The following is a 13953-nucleotide window of genomic DNA, read 5'->3' as shown; positions in this document are numbered from 1 at the left end:
AAAAGTCTCTAACACTTTTTCGACCAAACAAAATAAATAAATATTGAACTATGCTTGAGAAAAAAAGAGCTAATTTCCGCTCTCGCGGGGCGTTAGATGAGAGGATGAACATCTCCCTCTCAACATGAACGGTGTCAACCCTCCCGTCTGACTCTCTTGACAAAAAAAAGTGAATAAAAATATTCTATAAAATATCAAACTGTGGCTTTAACCCAAGGTGCACTTGCTGACTTTTCACCGTTATCTGATTTTCTCCAGCAAATATTTTGTTTGTTGTCGTGACAACGGTGCAAATGCCATCTGCTGAAGAAGATCATGAGATGTGGTTAAAGGTCACGGAAACGGCGTAAAAAAAAAAGACAAAAACTTTCAAACATTTTTTCTTTATTATTAGAATTCCCTTAGTTGACATTGGAAAAAAAATGAGGTACTGCGTCTAAATGACAAAGAAATGCGCCTTTTTTTAAAATCATGACAACATAATTAGATGGAAATGCACATTTTAATGTATGATTACCAAAAAAAAAAAAAAAAAAAAAAAAAAAAAGGAGAGAGAGAAATGGAGGAGTGTGGGACTCAACATCCTCTTATAATATTCTATCCAGCCTTTCGACTGGGATCATTGGGAGGACAATCGACTGTATTTTATGTACAGATCTGAGAGGGGGGGGGGGGGTGGTGGTGCAGTGATGACAGTAATGAGCGCGGTCCCGGAGCAACATGAGGAAACAGCTGGCTGTCGAAGTTAAGACGCCTGGTGCCACTGAACCGCTAAATATACCTTACGAGACGCTACTATGCAAAAAAAAACCTCACACACATCCTCAAATGACGTCCTCTTTCTTTGTGACCGCTGCAGTTAAGACAAGACAGATGAAAACAATATTGTAGAAATGCAAAAACAACTAACTACATAATCTACCAGAAGATTCCACTACATTGGTTTCACCTACCAAAATAAAAGAGAAGTCACAAAGGATTTAAAAGATCATTTGGGAGAATCTGCACTGTAAAAAGTGATGCATGTCAACAGTTTTATTTAAAATTATCCTTCAACTTTAACCACTTCAATAAGACTTCAATCAGACCCAACACTCATATCTTCATGAAATGTGTTGTATCAAAAAAAAAGATGATATAGATTTAATGGTCCACAGATTGCAACAACACAGCCAAAAGTTTTCCATCATCAAACCAATAAAAACAACAAAAAAAGAGAGAAAACAGACACTCAACACCTTTTTTTTTGTTTTTTTAACCAAGCTAATAAGCTTTCAGCTCTGTACTGACGTTCTAACATGCCATTAGGAACAAGCTACACATTTACAGCGACGACTACTTCATCCACGGCCTACACAGGAAATAAATAAGTTTCACTTCAATAACCAGAAAAACTGGTAATAATCCACAGTTACGTGCCGTCAGTTTCAACCTCGCAGCTCCACTCGGGGGGGTGTTTCACGATGCTGAGACTCGACTATTACTGTCAAAAATGCTCGTTATATATGTGTGAAAGAGGAGGAGGAGGGAGGGGGGGGAGCTACATGATGGTGGTGAGCAGTAATGTGAGCTGGGGTATTGGAGGGGGCAAAGGAGGAGTGTGTGGTCATGTGTTTCTGGGCTTTTTTCTTCTTCTTCTTCTTTGTTGGTGGTGGGATCCCAGTTTACGCCTCCAGCTCGAAGCCCATGCCCACTTTGTGTCCGCCGGCGCTGAAGTTCTTCCCGTCGATCAGGGCCGAGAGAGTGACCTTCACACCTGCGGGGGGGGGGGAATGCAAAAAGGACAAGAGGACGTGTCAGGAATTGTTTTTCTTTTGGTGCAGTACATTAAAAAAAAATCCTCAAAATGTTTTATTTAACATTTGACAGCTTACTGGATTCTAACTGGTTTATAAATCCTGACCTTTTCTCATTTGGCATTTATCACAGAGAAACGACCTCATTGTTATCAACACTGTGTGTTGCAACAGCTCCGTGCTGGCGGAGCGAGACTTGCAACAAAAAGTGGAAATTTTTTGAATTTTGACACAAACTGTTGTAATCTTTGAGGATGAGAACAGGTTTGAGTTCTTGAAACGCAGAGATCTCACCGCTCGCAAGAATCAGAGGAGATGAAGGTCGTGCGGTTTAGTAAAAGCGTCACGAGGAGTTTCAGAGCGTGCAGCGCGAGAGCCTTGTTTTGAGATGTGAAAATGTCTTTTTAAAAAGAGATAAAATAAACCAGCATTACATGAGATATAAACAAAACACATGAACCGTCACGTGGTCGAGTCCCTCCCTGAACCAGCATCCTCTTCTGCTTTAATGTGAGATGATGCTGATTAGCTCAGAATAGTATCGTCTCTTAGATCTACTTCCTGAGACCATGATGTCACATCTGGCGGCTTTCTTAAGATCGTCTATTGCACAAGCATCATCATCATCGTCAAAGTCTCACCACAGACTGGCCTTCATAACCACCTTGATGCAACCTCTTCTGAAGAAAAGCGACACGCAAAATACTTTAGAATTTGATTTATCTTCAGCTGTCAGACTTTACTGGCTACAGGCTTCGACAGCTCTCCTCAAAAAGAAGCAATTTTTCATCTTTTGTGAGACAGTTTTTGTTCGAGCTGTGCTATATAAGATGTTGTTGCTGCCAACATGTGGTGGATGCAGCGTTAAGACTCTACACGACATGTTTGGGTGAATAAGGGCAGCTGGATCGGGGCCTACCTGGCCGAAGGCTCTGGGTGTAGCCTACTCCGATCAGACTGGCGTTGTTCACTTTGGCCTGCAGGGTTGAAAACAAGACAAGACAAGTTTAAAAAAAAAACCTGCAGTAATCTTAGTGGAGAGTTTTCTTGAGAAAAGAGCACTTACAGACAGAGAGGTGTCTTTATCCAGCTTGTATTTGGCGGCGATGCCGAAGCGAGTGTTGTTACTGCCGGCGGTCCAGGCCAGAGTCACCGCTGTCTCCAGCTCATCGTTCACCTTCTGGTAGATGGAGCCGCCGAACTCGGTCCCGTCGTTACTGAGAGAGAAAGAGAGAGACGCCCGTTCAGAAATATTTATACAGGGATGTAGCAACAAATCCTGCAGATCCATCATGTTTTTACAGCCTCCTCAAGATTAGATTAACTGGATCTTTTGAAATACTGGAGCTCAGAACAATTAATCACGTCTGTAAACAGCTTCAGAGATGTTTACTGAGCAAAGACAGTTATTCAACTCACTGTACTTTTATATTAGTCTCTCAAAATTTAGGGGAAGTGAGTTTGCAAACAGAAGCACACAATTTATTTTCACACATAATCTAAAAATACAAACATGGCAGTGTTAGAAGGAACTGAAAGGCCGTTAAGGGCACAAGAAAGCAGGAAAAAACATTTCTGCTACACAAAAATTATTTCCTAAATTTCTTCTTGAGAAATTGCTGCCAAAGTTGAAGAGTTTCAAGTCTTTTAAAATTAAATAAAAAAAAAAAAGGGGAAGAAATAATATTTATTTCACGTGTCACAACTAGTGGACATACAGTAACAATAACAGTGACAGTGAGTCAGAAGTTGACGTTTGCTTTGTTTTAAACCATTTGGGAAACGGCTGGTAAACTACAGCAGGACATCTGATCTTATTTAAAACAAGAGCACTTTGCAAGATTTGGTGTTACATCAGCACCATAAAGTTTGAGGACTAACAAGAGACAGATTAAAAACTCATTTATGCAGAAGAGGACCAGATATATCCTGACTTTTAGTCTCCAGTATGAGACAAGCTCCAAAAATGCTGAATCCTACAATTCCCATGATGCAACTTTATGGCCTCTTTTCATTCCAGACCCTCCCTGCCTGATTAACGTCCAAGTCTTTCAAACTTTTTAAACACATATTTCAAAATGTGTAGCCTCAAAGCTACAGAGGAGAACTCCAGATCCACAGGAGACAAACCAGTAAGGAGTAAAACCAGTGATGCTCCCCCCTTTTCACTGGAGTTACTCACACATTGGTGTGCAGCTGGAAGTCTCCGGCCCTGTATCCGAGGGCGAAGTTGTTCTGGGCCAGTTTGGACTTGGCCGTGTCGAAGGCCATCTGGTAACCGGCCAGCCAGCCCTCGTAGCCCAACACGGCGGTAGCGTGGATGATGGGACCCTCGAAGTCCACGTCGCAGCCCAGGTTCACATAGTCGCGTTTGTAGCCCGTCTTCAGCTTGCCGCTCTTCTTACTGGAACACAGATGCATGAGGTTCAATGTTAGTTTATCTCTGATATTAAAAGGATGAGCAGTTTATTTCTCTTATTATCAACAAATCCAAAGAAAAGACCAAAACCAACAATCTACTAACAAGTATTGTGTTTGTATCCAAAGCCTGATGGATCTTATTCCTCTGTGCTGTTGACCTCTAAGCCTGCAGTAGCTGATTTTTGTCCACTTGGGGGCAGCAGAAACAAGTCATATCATTCATGTGGAGTTGTGTTTCTGTCCACCTGGTGAATGTAAGTCCAATATTCACTCTCTTTTAGCTCTGTTTTTGCTCTCTACCAACCCCTGAGGGAAATATCTGGCTCTTCAGCTGCTAAATGCTCCACTATGTTCACCAGCTAGTCTACAGCTAACTGTAAAGTTGCAGCCTGACAGATAAACAATGAGCTGAAACTCACTGTAAAGCCACAACCAACACATTAATATCAATTATAGCTACAATAAATGATTATATCTTCAGTAGGGACCAATGGGAGAAGGAAAGATGTGTATTTAAAGATGGACAAACACATTGTTGATTTGGTCTTTTCATGAGAAAAATAAGAAAAATGTAGAATCACCAGACTTCTCCTTTAACGACCGGTGAAAAATAAGGTCAGATCAGTTCAGGAAAAATAAAAGATACAAGTGTGGAAGGAAGGTTAAAGATTGATTAGTCTAAATTCCAATGAAGTGATTCAAAAATAATAAGTAGAAATCTAGTCGTGTAACTCAGACTGTTCAGAAAACTGTGAAAAATAGCAGCTAATTATTAACAGAGAGACTTTTCTACTCTCTGGTTTAGTTTTCAGTGTCAGGTTTGACCCACAGTTTATACTTCTTACATAACGTTTCATGCAATCCGAACAAGACACGGTATCAATAATGTCGAAGTCTCACCCTGTGTTTGGTACAAAAGACGTATCCAAGGCAACCTTCAGTCCTTGAGCCAGCTGTGGATAAAGCAACACTTTGTTTCAACACTTTTTTAAACCACATACGGGTGAAAGATTTGTACAATTTTATCAGTTAGTCTGGATATTTTCTGTTAAAACACACACTGTACTGTACCTGGTCCTCCACAGTGACTTCAGTAGCCAGCGTGTTATCTGTGTTCCACTTCTGGTTGAAGCTCAGACCCAGCTCCTTCATCTTGTATTTGGTCTCCAGGCTCCCTGCGGCCTTCCCTGTGTCTGTGTTACTGGATCCAGATGTGTTGAACTCCTGGCAGGACGACACAGAGGACGAAGCGTTAAGAGTCCCGCAGACACAGAAAAATATAAAATTCAACCGAGCCAAAACTCAACTGCCTGTAAATTATAAAGAAATAAAAGTTCAAATTTGTCTTAAAGCAAAACTTACGTTCCCTTATAAACACTGAAACAGGTTCTGCTGGCTGAAATCATTCCTCCTGTTCATACTGATCAATAATAATAATATAATAATATCACTTCCTGAAGCTAAATGTTCCGAAAAATGTAATGTAAGTGAGGTGGGACGAACCCTCGCTCTGTGCAAACATGTATTCATACGTTTATATGACGCTAATGTGAAGCTATACAGTTTTAGGCACTTTAGATGTTCCGATTTTATCCGAAAAACCATCAGGGAGGCGTCTGACTGGTCCCAAATTTATTCTGCAGCATGATGACGACTCCAAACATGCAGCCAAAACCCACAGGTGCTGAAATTCACAGAACTGTGGCAACTTCTCTGAGACGCAGGAACAACCGATCTGCCGAGTAGCTGAAACACTGAGAACTGCTGCTGGTTTAAGTTAAGTTAACAGATTAATAAAAACTATTCATGGTGTTATTTTTGGTCAGTATGAAGCTGAAACAACCACGTCCAGAGGCTGAAGACAATGTGGTGTCACTGACAGCTGCTAGATGCTCCAAATGACTCTTATTCAAAAAGAATCATCATCTTCTCTCTAGAAATACTGAGTCGATCATTGTTTTTAACGAGTCATTCTGGTCTCAATCTCTAAATTCAGACCTTATAATAAATGTGCTCATGGTCATTTTGGATATTATTGCTCCATTAATAAGATTTGAAGACTTATAGTAGCTTTAATGTCTGCCGTGTGGGTGTTGATTGACAGCTGTGATTGGCTCACCTGCTGCTCTCCAGAACTCACACCGAGTCGGACTATTGTCATAATATTTCACTAAGTTTAATGTGACTTGATTCTGATACCTGCCCTGTTAGCACAATTTAGCTAAATTGTTCCTTATTTGAGAGATCCTGGCTCCAAACGGAAAAGACGGCGCCGACCAGAAGCTGCAACGAACGCCAGGCTTCAAACCAATGAAACGTCGCAGCTCGCCACGTCCATCTTTATATACAGTCTACTGTATGAACAGGAGGAACAATCACAGCAGGAAAATACTGTTTTAAAGCTATATAACAGAGAAAGAAGCAAGATATACGGTATGTGGCTGCATGCGTGTTGAACATACGTCTATACAGCATCTAGACAGTTAGAGGGTTAGAACTGATTGAGACTTATGACAAAAAAAGTAAGTAATTGTTATAAAATACATTTTCATGCGATATGAATGATTATCACAAAAAAACAACATCAGAACAATGATAACAATAAAAAAAAAAGATGTATAAGTGAACAGGATGAGGATGAAACAGAACGGGACAGAAACCGATGAATGAACTCTTTAAACGGTGACACAGACGGTCGGAGCAGCCGGACTCCGACGCCGATCTTACCATCTACATTAGAGCAGAGTGAGCGCGGTCCGGAGCAGCAGCGTGGAGACAGAGCAGGGGTTAGGAGGAGGCAGAGAGGCAGGTAGAGAGACAGACAGGCCGCAAAACACCTGTCATGTTTCTCTAGAACACAGCAAAAAGGTTAAAGCTGAGCAGCGCCGGGCGACCTGGAAACCTTCCAGCTCGGTCGGGGGTTACAGCAGGACGTCAGAAACTTAAAGGACGAGTTCACAAGTTTTCCACCAGGTCTTAAAACAAGAGTAGATAAAAACCTGGTGTACGGCTGCAATATGTGTGGTCGATGTGAGAAATTGTGGCCAGTGTGTTAAAGAGATAGTCAATGATAGTGTCTGTAATGTGAATTCCTGGATATTAAATGTTAATCAGCATTTTTCTGTATTGATCTCAGTAATATTTGTTGTTAAAGTGAACTGAAGGAGCATCACATGACATGAAAAAAAGGTTATAAATGCAGTTGCAAGAACTTATTTTAATTCTAACTAATCTAATTATCTGTTAACTCCTCCATGTCTGTCGTTGTTTGTCAGAGTGATGGTTATTATTTGTGCAGCTTTCCCTCATTTTCTGCCTCTTTCCTGGTCCATGATCACAAAGGCTGCGGTAAAAATTATAAATGAAAGTTTTCACAGCGTTTTGGTTGCAGATTTGGGAGGCTTATCTCCGCCCGGTTACTGCAATTACAGTCAAATCAAGCGCACCTGCTAAACTAAACTACAACAGCTACACGAGTCTCATGTTTTACCTGCGAGACTCGTGTTTTAGTGCTGCTGTTCGTCGTTTGTGATGTGAAAAACGTGAGATAAAATAAAAAGTGTTTAGTTCAGTTATAAAATCCAAACGAACCGCAGAGCGTCTCTCCTGCTGAGAGGGTCACACTGAGCGGTAGAGGAGGAGACGCAGAGACGCTGGTATGCGTCTGTTTAAACAGGAGTTTAATCGACTTCACTGCATTTAACACAGCAGGTTATAGGACTGGTCCGAGGCTGGTCAGGTGTCCGTATGAACAGTGAAAGAGGTTTTTCCTCTGCTGTAATCGTTCCTCCTGTTCATACTGGATATTAAAAGTAGATGTGAAGCTTATTTGAGGCTTCAGGAGTCTGAGTTAGTCATATCAAGTGGATATCTGACACATTTACAGTCTTTTTAGCATCTAATTCCCTCTTTGTGTCTCCCTGTTGAGCTGCAGGTGGAAGTATAGTAACAAAAAGAGGGACTTTGGCACTAAAAAGACTGTAACGTTGAAAGATATCTACTTGATTTGACTCATTTGGACGCTGAAGCTTCATAATAGCTTCAGATTAACTTTATGAAGGGATCTTCTAATGGTCAGTATGAACAGAAGGAATGATTACAGCAAGAAAAACATGTTTCAATGTTCATTTAGGCTCCTGATTGTTGTTTTAAGACACACTTGAAAAACAGTGAACCTGTGCTTTATAGTGCACATGGTGGGGGATTTGTGATTTTTCTCTTTGGGGGGTGTACTGGAGCTTTGTGGGGGGTCAGGATAAGGCAAGCCAGGGGGATGGACGGAGTAGAACGCATTAAAAAAAAAAAAAAGGAAAAAGTGTCCTCACCACTCCACTCTGTGATTTGGTCTTTAGGTCCAGCTTCACAACACCAAAGCCTGGAGGATTTCAAAATAAAAGACTTGTGTGTTAGTTAGCAGTAATTGGGTGTATGATGAATAAAATACAACAAAATTTAAAGGATTAGTTTGACATTTTGAGAAATATATTTATTCACTTTCAAGTTAAATTACATTTTCATCATTTTTAATTCCTGTGTACATTACTTTGAAATTATTTTACTTTTTTTTACTCTCATTATGAGTCATCTGTGAAGCACTTTGATTTGCACTAACTTGTATGAAAGGTGCAATACAAATTAAGTTTGATTGACTGATTGATTGATTGATTGATTGACTGATAGCATAAGTCTGACACATCATCCCCCTTAAAGGTGCAACTTGTCATTTTTACTCTTCAGTGTTTTTATGCATCAAACAAACAAGATATGACTTAATCTATGAGTTTTTTTTACCTTTGGACAGGCGCAGGCTAGCTGTTTCCAGTCTATATGCTAAGCTAAGCTAAGCTAAGCTAAGCTAAGCTAAGCTAAGCTAGGCTAACTAGCTGCTGGCGCTAGCTTCATATTGAAGGTGCAGATATGAGAGTTGTATTCATCTTCTCATTAAACTCTTGGCCAGTCTGTAAATAAGTATATTTGTCAAATGTTGAACTATTCCTTTACTTCAAAGTATCTGTAACGATACGTTCGCCTCATGTTTGGTTTAATATACAGGTTTGTTATGTCTAACCAGGATAAGGTCAAATTTATTCTATCATAATATATATATATATATATATATATATAGATATAGATATTGTGCTATAAAATTTAATATACTTATGTCCAAATTATCCACTTTCTGGATGCTATTTCAAACATTACATTCCTACTTTAAAGCTGCCATATTTAATTTCATCTTTGGTGGGTTGCATGTGTTGCAGATTGTACCGCTGCCCCCAAAATCTATTATTTTCATTAATCTAAAATATTATCTGCAGACTGAACAGGAATCTTACAGCCAGTCACACTGAAACACCAGATTTGTACAGATTGTGTCTTTCAGGAATTTCTAACAGTTAATCATTTACTCTTTTTGAGCTAAAATAATACTCACCATAACCCTTGCTGAATATATCCTTGGCGGCTTTGCCCAGGTCTGAGTATGAAGGAGGGACAGCCATTGTGCTGCAGGAGATAAAGTCAGGAATGTGATCAGTTAAATAAAAAAACCCAAAAACCATTCTGTTCAAACCACAGACTTAAAACCTAACTGAGTATAAAATGCAACAGCTGTGGAATAATTCAACAGTCAAGTCCAGCTCCCTCCTCCTCTCCCATTAATCTTCTCACGACCCCTCAGATTTATCTGCTGACCCTTTGGAGGGGCCCCGACCCCTAGGTTGGGAACCAGTGGACTAAACTAGCTAACTGTATATAAAGTAGTGTAAACTAGCTCCACCTCCAGCAGCTACAACAGTAACATGCTGCTCTAACACTGATGCTTCACTATTAATAATCTAATGATGTCATATATAATAATATATCAGTCAGAGGGACCAAACCACTACTTTTACTGCAATACTTTAACTACATCAAGCTCATAATACTTATTTTTACTGTAGTGGGATTTTAATGCATGATTTTTACTTGTAAAGGAGTATTTGTACATTGCTGTACTGGTACTTCTACTCCAGTAAAGGATCTGAGTACTTCCTCCACCGCTGGCCAAGTCTGCCAGTGAGCTCCAGCAGAAAGGAACAAGCTGTTCCTTTAGCAGCAGCTGGGAAGCTGAGCTCAGCTGATCTCTACATCCGACTGAATCGAGAGGTTATTTGGAAACCTAGAAAGTGAAGCTTTTGACAAGTCTAAGTATGTGGTTTTTGATCTGGATCTGGTCTAATGTGTTCTGGACTATGTGTAGTGAATGTGTGAAATTGTGGCCGGTGTGTTACTGGGATAGTCAGTGGTTGAGTCTATTAAATATTCATCTGCAATTTTCTGTGGTGATCCCAGTAATATTTGTTATTACAGTGTACTTAAGTAGCATCACATGACATGATTAAGCTACATTTGAATTAAAAAAAAAAAAAAAAGCTTATAAATGCTGTTGCCAGAATAATACTTTCCACTCATACCTTGGGATGTTTGCTTTGGAAGAGAACTTATTTTAATTCTAATTATCTGTTAACTCCTCCTGCTCTTTCATCTGTTTCACTTTGCATTGAGTGTTTTATCAGGGTGATTATTATTTGAATGCTTTAACAGTGCACTCTCCCTCAGGCTTCTTTGCACCTTTTTTCCTGCCATTTCCCAGCTGGTTGAATGAATGTTCTGATAGCATTTTGGGTGCAAATTCAGGAGGTTTATCTCCGCCCGGTTACCGCATATACAGTCAAATCAAGGGCACCTGCAGAGCAGACGCCCCACATTAGACTGATGCAACAGCTACATGAGTCGCATGTTTTACCCACAAGACTCGTGTTTTAATGCTGCTGTTCATCATTTATAATGTGAAAACCTCAGAGAAATAAAAAGCCTGCGTCCTGGTATTAGTAGTCAGCTTCTGATTCAAGGTTAAGGGACAAGTTAAGGGAAAAAATATTGATATTTAGCAGCTGATTCTGTTTTTGCACCACTTACACTTATGAAAAAGTGTTAGATATCGTAACAAAAGCCTGTTTAAACCCACTTTAAGATCTGTGAAATCTTTATTTTGCTTATGAAAACAGAAAAAAGAGATAATTTCACTGCTTTTTACCCATCCAGACCACATTAGACCAGCTCCAAATCAAAAAACACAACTTATCAAATCTGGACTTTAAAATCACTGTGTATGAATGAGTCTCTAGAGTCTCCTTGTTAATCTAGTTCAGATTTCACAAGTCTAAGTGTAGTGGCTTTGATCTGGATCTGATTTAATGTGGTATGAATGGAGAAGTGAAAGCAGTGAAATCGCCCTTTCTGTGATTTAATGAGCAAAATAAAGGTTTCACATATCTGAAAGTGGGTTTAAACAGCATTAAGGCTTTTGTTACTATGTCTAACACTTACTCACAAGTATAAGTAGTGAAAAAAATGGAGAATCAGCTGCTAAATATCATTTTTGTTTCCCTTAACCGTGAGCTGACTTCAGCGTCGTGTGCTGCATATTTTATTCGGGACAAAGGGACAACAGATGGGCCAGAGAAAGAGGGTTAGACACTGACTAATTAGTTAACGTCATGATCAGAGTAAGTTAGCCACTAAAGCACAAACCCCTTCACAGCCAGCTCTAGTCACAACCCCTGCTGATAAAGCTGCTAACCTGGATGCACCATCACAAGGGGAAAAAACCTATCATCCAAGGATTAAACTGTGCATTACAAGGCTGGACATCATTACATAACAGAGACACCGTTAGCTAGATACATGCTAGGTATCTTGCTAACCTTGGAGATAAACGTAGCGCTATCATAGTAGCAGCTAGTAGCCTGATATTAAAACAAATATAATAAAGCACAGCGCTATATTTATGAAGTAAGTGGTGTTATTAATGCTTCTTACCAGTGCAAATGCGTGCAAGGGGCGTCTGCAGAGCCTGGAGTGTCCCTGGCGTGATGCTGCGGGGTAGATTGACAGCTAGCCTAGCTAAGCACCGTCTATAAGGGGGACAGGGCACAATGAAGGAGACATATGGAGCATGCGCAGACTGTGGGAAAACGCGAACAAAGAGTCGCAGCAGCAAGAGATAAATCCCCCTGATCAAAAACGAACTCGGTTTTATACAAGTTAGAAATGTTTAATCAATGGTGGAAGAATAATACAGATCCTTTACTTAAAGATCCCCTCCAGACATGTATTAATACATATAAAAATACTCTGCTTGGAACAATAATGTCTGTCTAATATGCTTTTTCCGCAAAAAAAAAAGAATAATTACTACGTTAAAATCCTTAAAATGGCATCTACTCCTTCTCCCTCATAAATTCAAGAATGAGTGAAAGAGTGGACTTTAAACAAAAGTACCAATACAGCAACGTAAAAATACTCCTTTACAATTCAAAATCCCGCATGAAAAACTACTTGAGTAAAAGTACATGCGTATTAACAGCAAAATGTGGTTAAAGTATTGCAGTGAAAGTGGTGGTTTGGTCCCCCCAGATTATTAATAGTGAAGCATCAGTGTTAGAGCAGCATGTTACTGTTGCAGCTGCTGGAGGTGGAGCTAGTTTCAACTACTTTATATGCAGTTAGCTAGTTTAGTCCAGTGGTTCCCAACCTAGGGGTCAGGGGCCCTCCAAAGGGTCAGCAGATAAATCTGAGGGGTCGTGAGATGATTAATGGGAGAGGAAAGAAGAAAAAACAAAGTTCTGATACACAAATCTGTTTTCAGTTTTTGGGCTTTTTCTTTAATCTTTGATTTTTGGTGAAATATTGGATCATTTGAACATTTATTGAAATGAAAGCATGTGAGAAGTTTAGAGGGAAAAACCTCTATTTGGTGGAGCTGTTAACAACTCATAGACATGTGAAATGTGACCCCGACTACACACTGCTTTTTGTAAGACGTCAAAAGCTGTTAAATAAATGTAGTGGAGTAGAAAGTACAATATTTCTCTCTGAAATGTAGTGGAGTGGAAGTATAAAGTAGCATCACATGGAAATACTCAAGTAAATACAAATACCTCAAAATTGTACTTAAGTGCAGTACTTGAGTTAATGTAAAAACAGTCAGGAGCCCAAATGAACAGTGAAACATGTTTTTCTTGCTGTAGTCATTCCTCCTGTTCATACTGACCATTAGAAGATCCCTTCATAATGCACTTACAATGGAAGTGATGGAGACAAAATCCACAGTCCTCCTTCTGTGCAAAACAATGTATTTAAAAGTTTATCTGAAGCTAATATGAAGCTTCAGCGTCCAAATGAGTCAAATCAAGTAGATATCTTTCAACGTTACAGTCTTTTTAGTGCTAAAGTCTCTCTTTTTGTTACTATACTTCCACCTGCAGCTCAACAGGGAAACACTGTCCGAGGAAACACAAAGAGGGAATTTGATGCTAAAAAGACTGTAAATGTGTCAGATATCCACTTGATATGACTAACTCAGACTGCTGAAGCCCCATATAAGCTTCACATCAACTTTTAAATGACTGTGTGGACACACTGTGGATTTTGGCCTCCATCACTTACATTGAAAGCACATTTGAAGGATCTTTTAATATCCAGTATGAACAGGAGGAATGATTACAGCGAGTAAAAACCTCTTTCACTGTTCATACGGACACCTGACTGTTGCTTTAAGACACACTTAAAGAATTGTGAGCCTAACCTTTATGACTGTCTGTACAGGAGTGAGGTGGAAACAGCGCCCTCTACAGACGATGTGTCGCATTGAACGTGGGGCCTGTTCCACATGCAAGATCACTCCAGTCCA

At 39.8% G+C, this 13953-nt stretch overlaps 1 protein-coding gene across 1 annotated transcript; it reads right to left on the bottom strand.

The window, feature by feature from the left end:
- Positions 1 to 367: 367 nt before the first annotated feature.
- zgc:56235 (Voltage-dependent anion-selective channel protein 2-like) lies at positions 368 to 13939 on the bottom strand. Its single transcript, XM_042394806.1, has 10 exons — positions 13849 to 13939; positions 12081 to 12175; positions 9652 to 9722; positions 8543 to 8592; positions 5289 to 5441; positions 5118 to 5170; positions 3979 to 4200; positions 2863 to 3013; positions 2716 to 2773; positions 368 to 1756 (listed from the first exon to the last, which is right to left on the bottom strand). Exons 3-10 carry the CDS (start codon positions 9716 to 9718, stop codon positions 1665 to 1667), a joined length of 846 nt encoding a protein of 281 aa, XP_042250740.1. The 5' UTR covers positions 9719 to 9722; positions 12081 to 12175; positions 13849 to 13939; the 3' UTR covers positions 368 to 1664.
- Positions 13940 to 13953: the final 14 nt, after the last annotated feature.

This window comes from Thunnus maccoyii, chromosome 19 (genome assembly GCF_910596095.1).
Source record: "Thunnus maccoyii chromosome 19, fThuMac1.1, whole genome shotgun sequence".
Classification (NCBI taxonomy): domain Eukaryota; kingdom Metazoa; phylum Chordata; class Actinopteri; order Scombriformes; family Scombridae; genus Thunnus; species Thunnus maccoyii.
The sequence above is the reverse complement of the archived record's forward strand: the minus strand, read 5'-3'. Positions and strand labels throughout refer to the sequence as shown.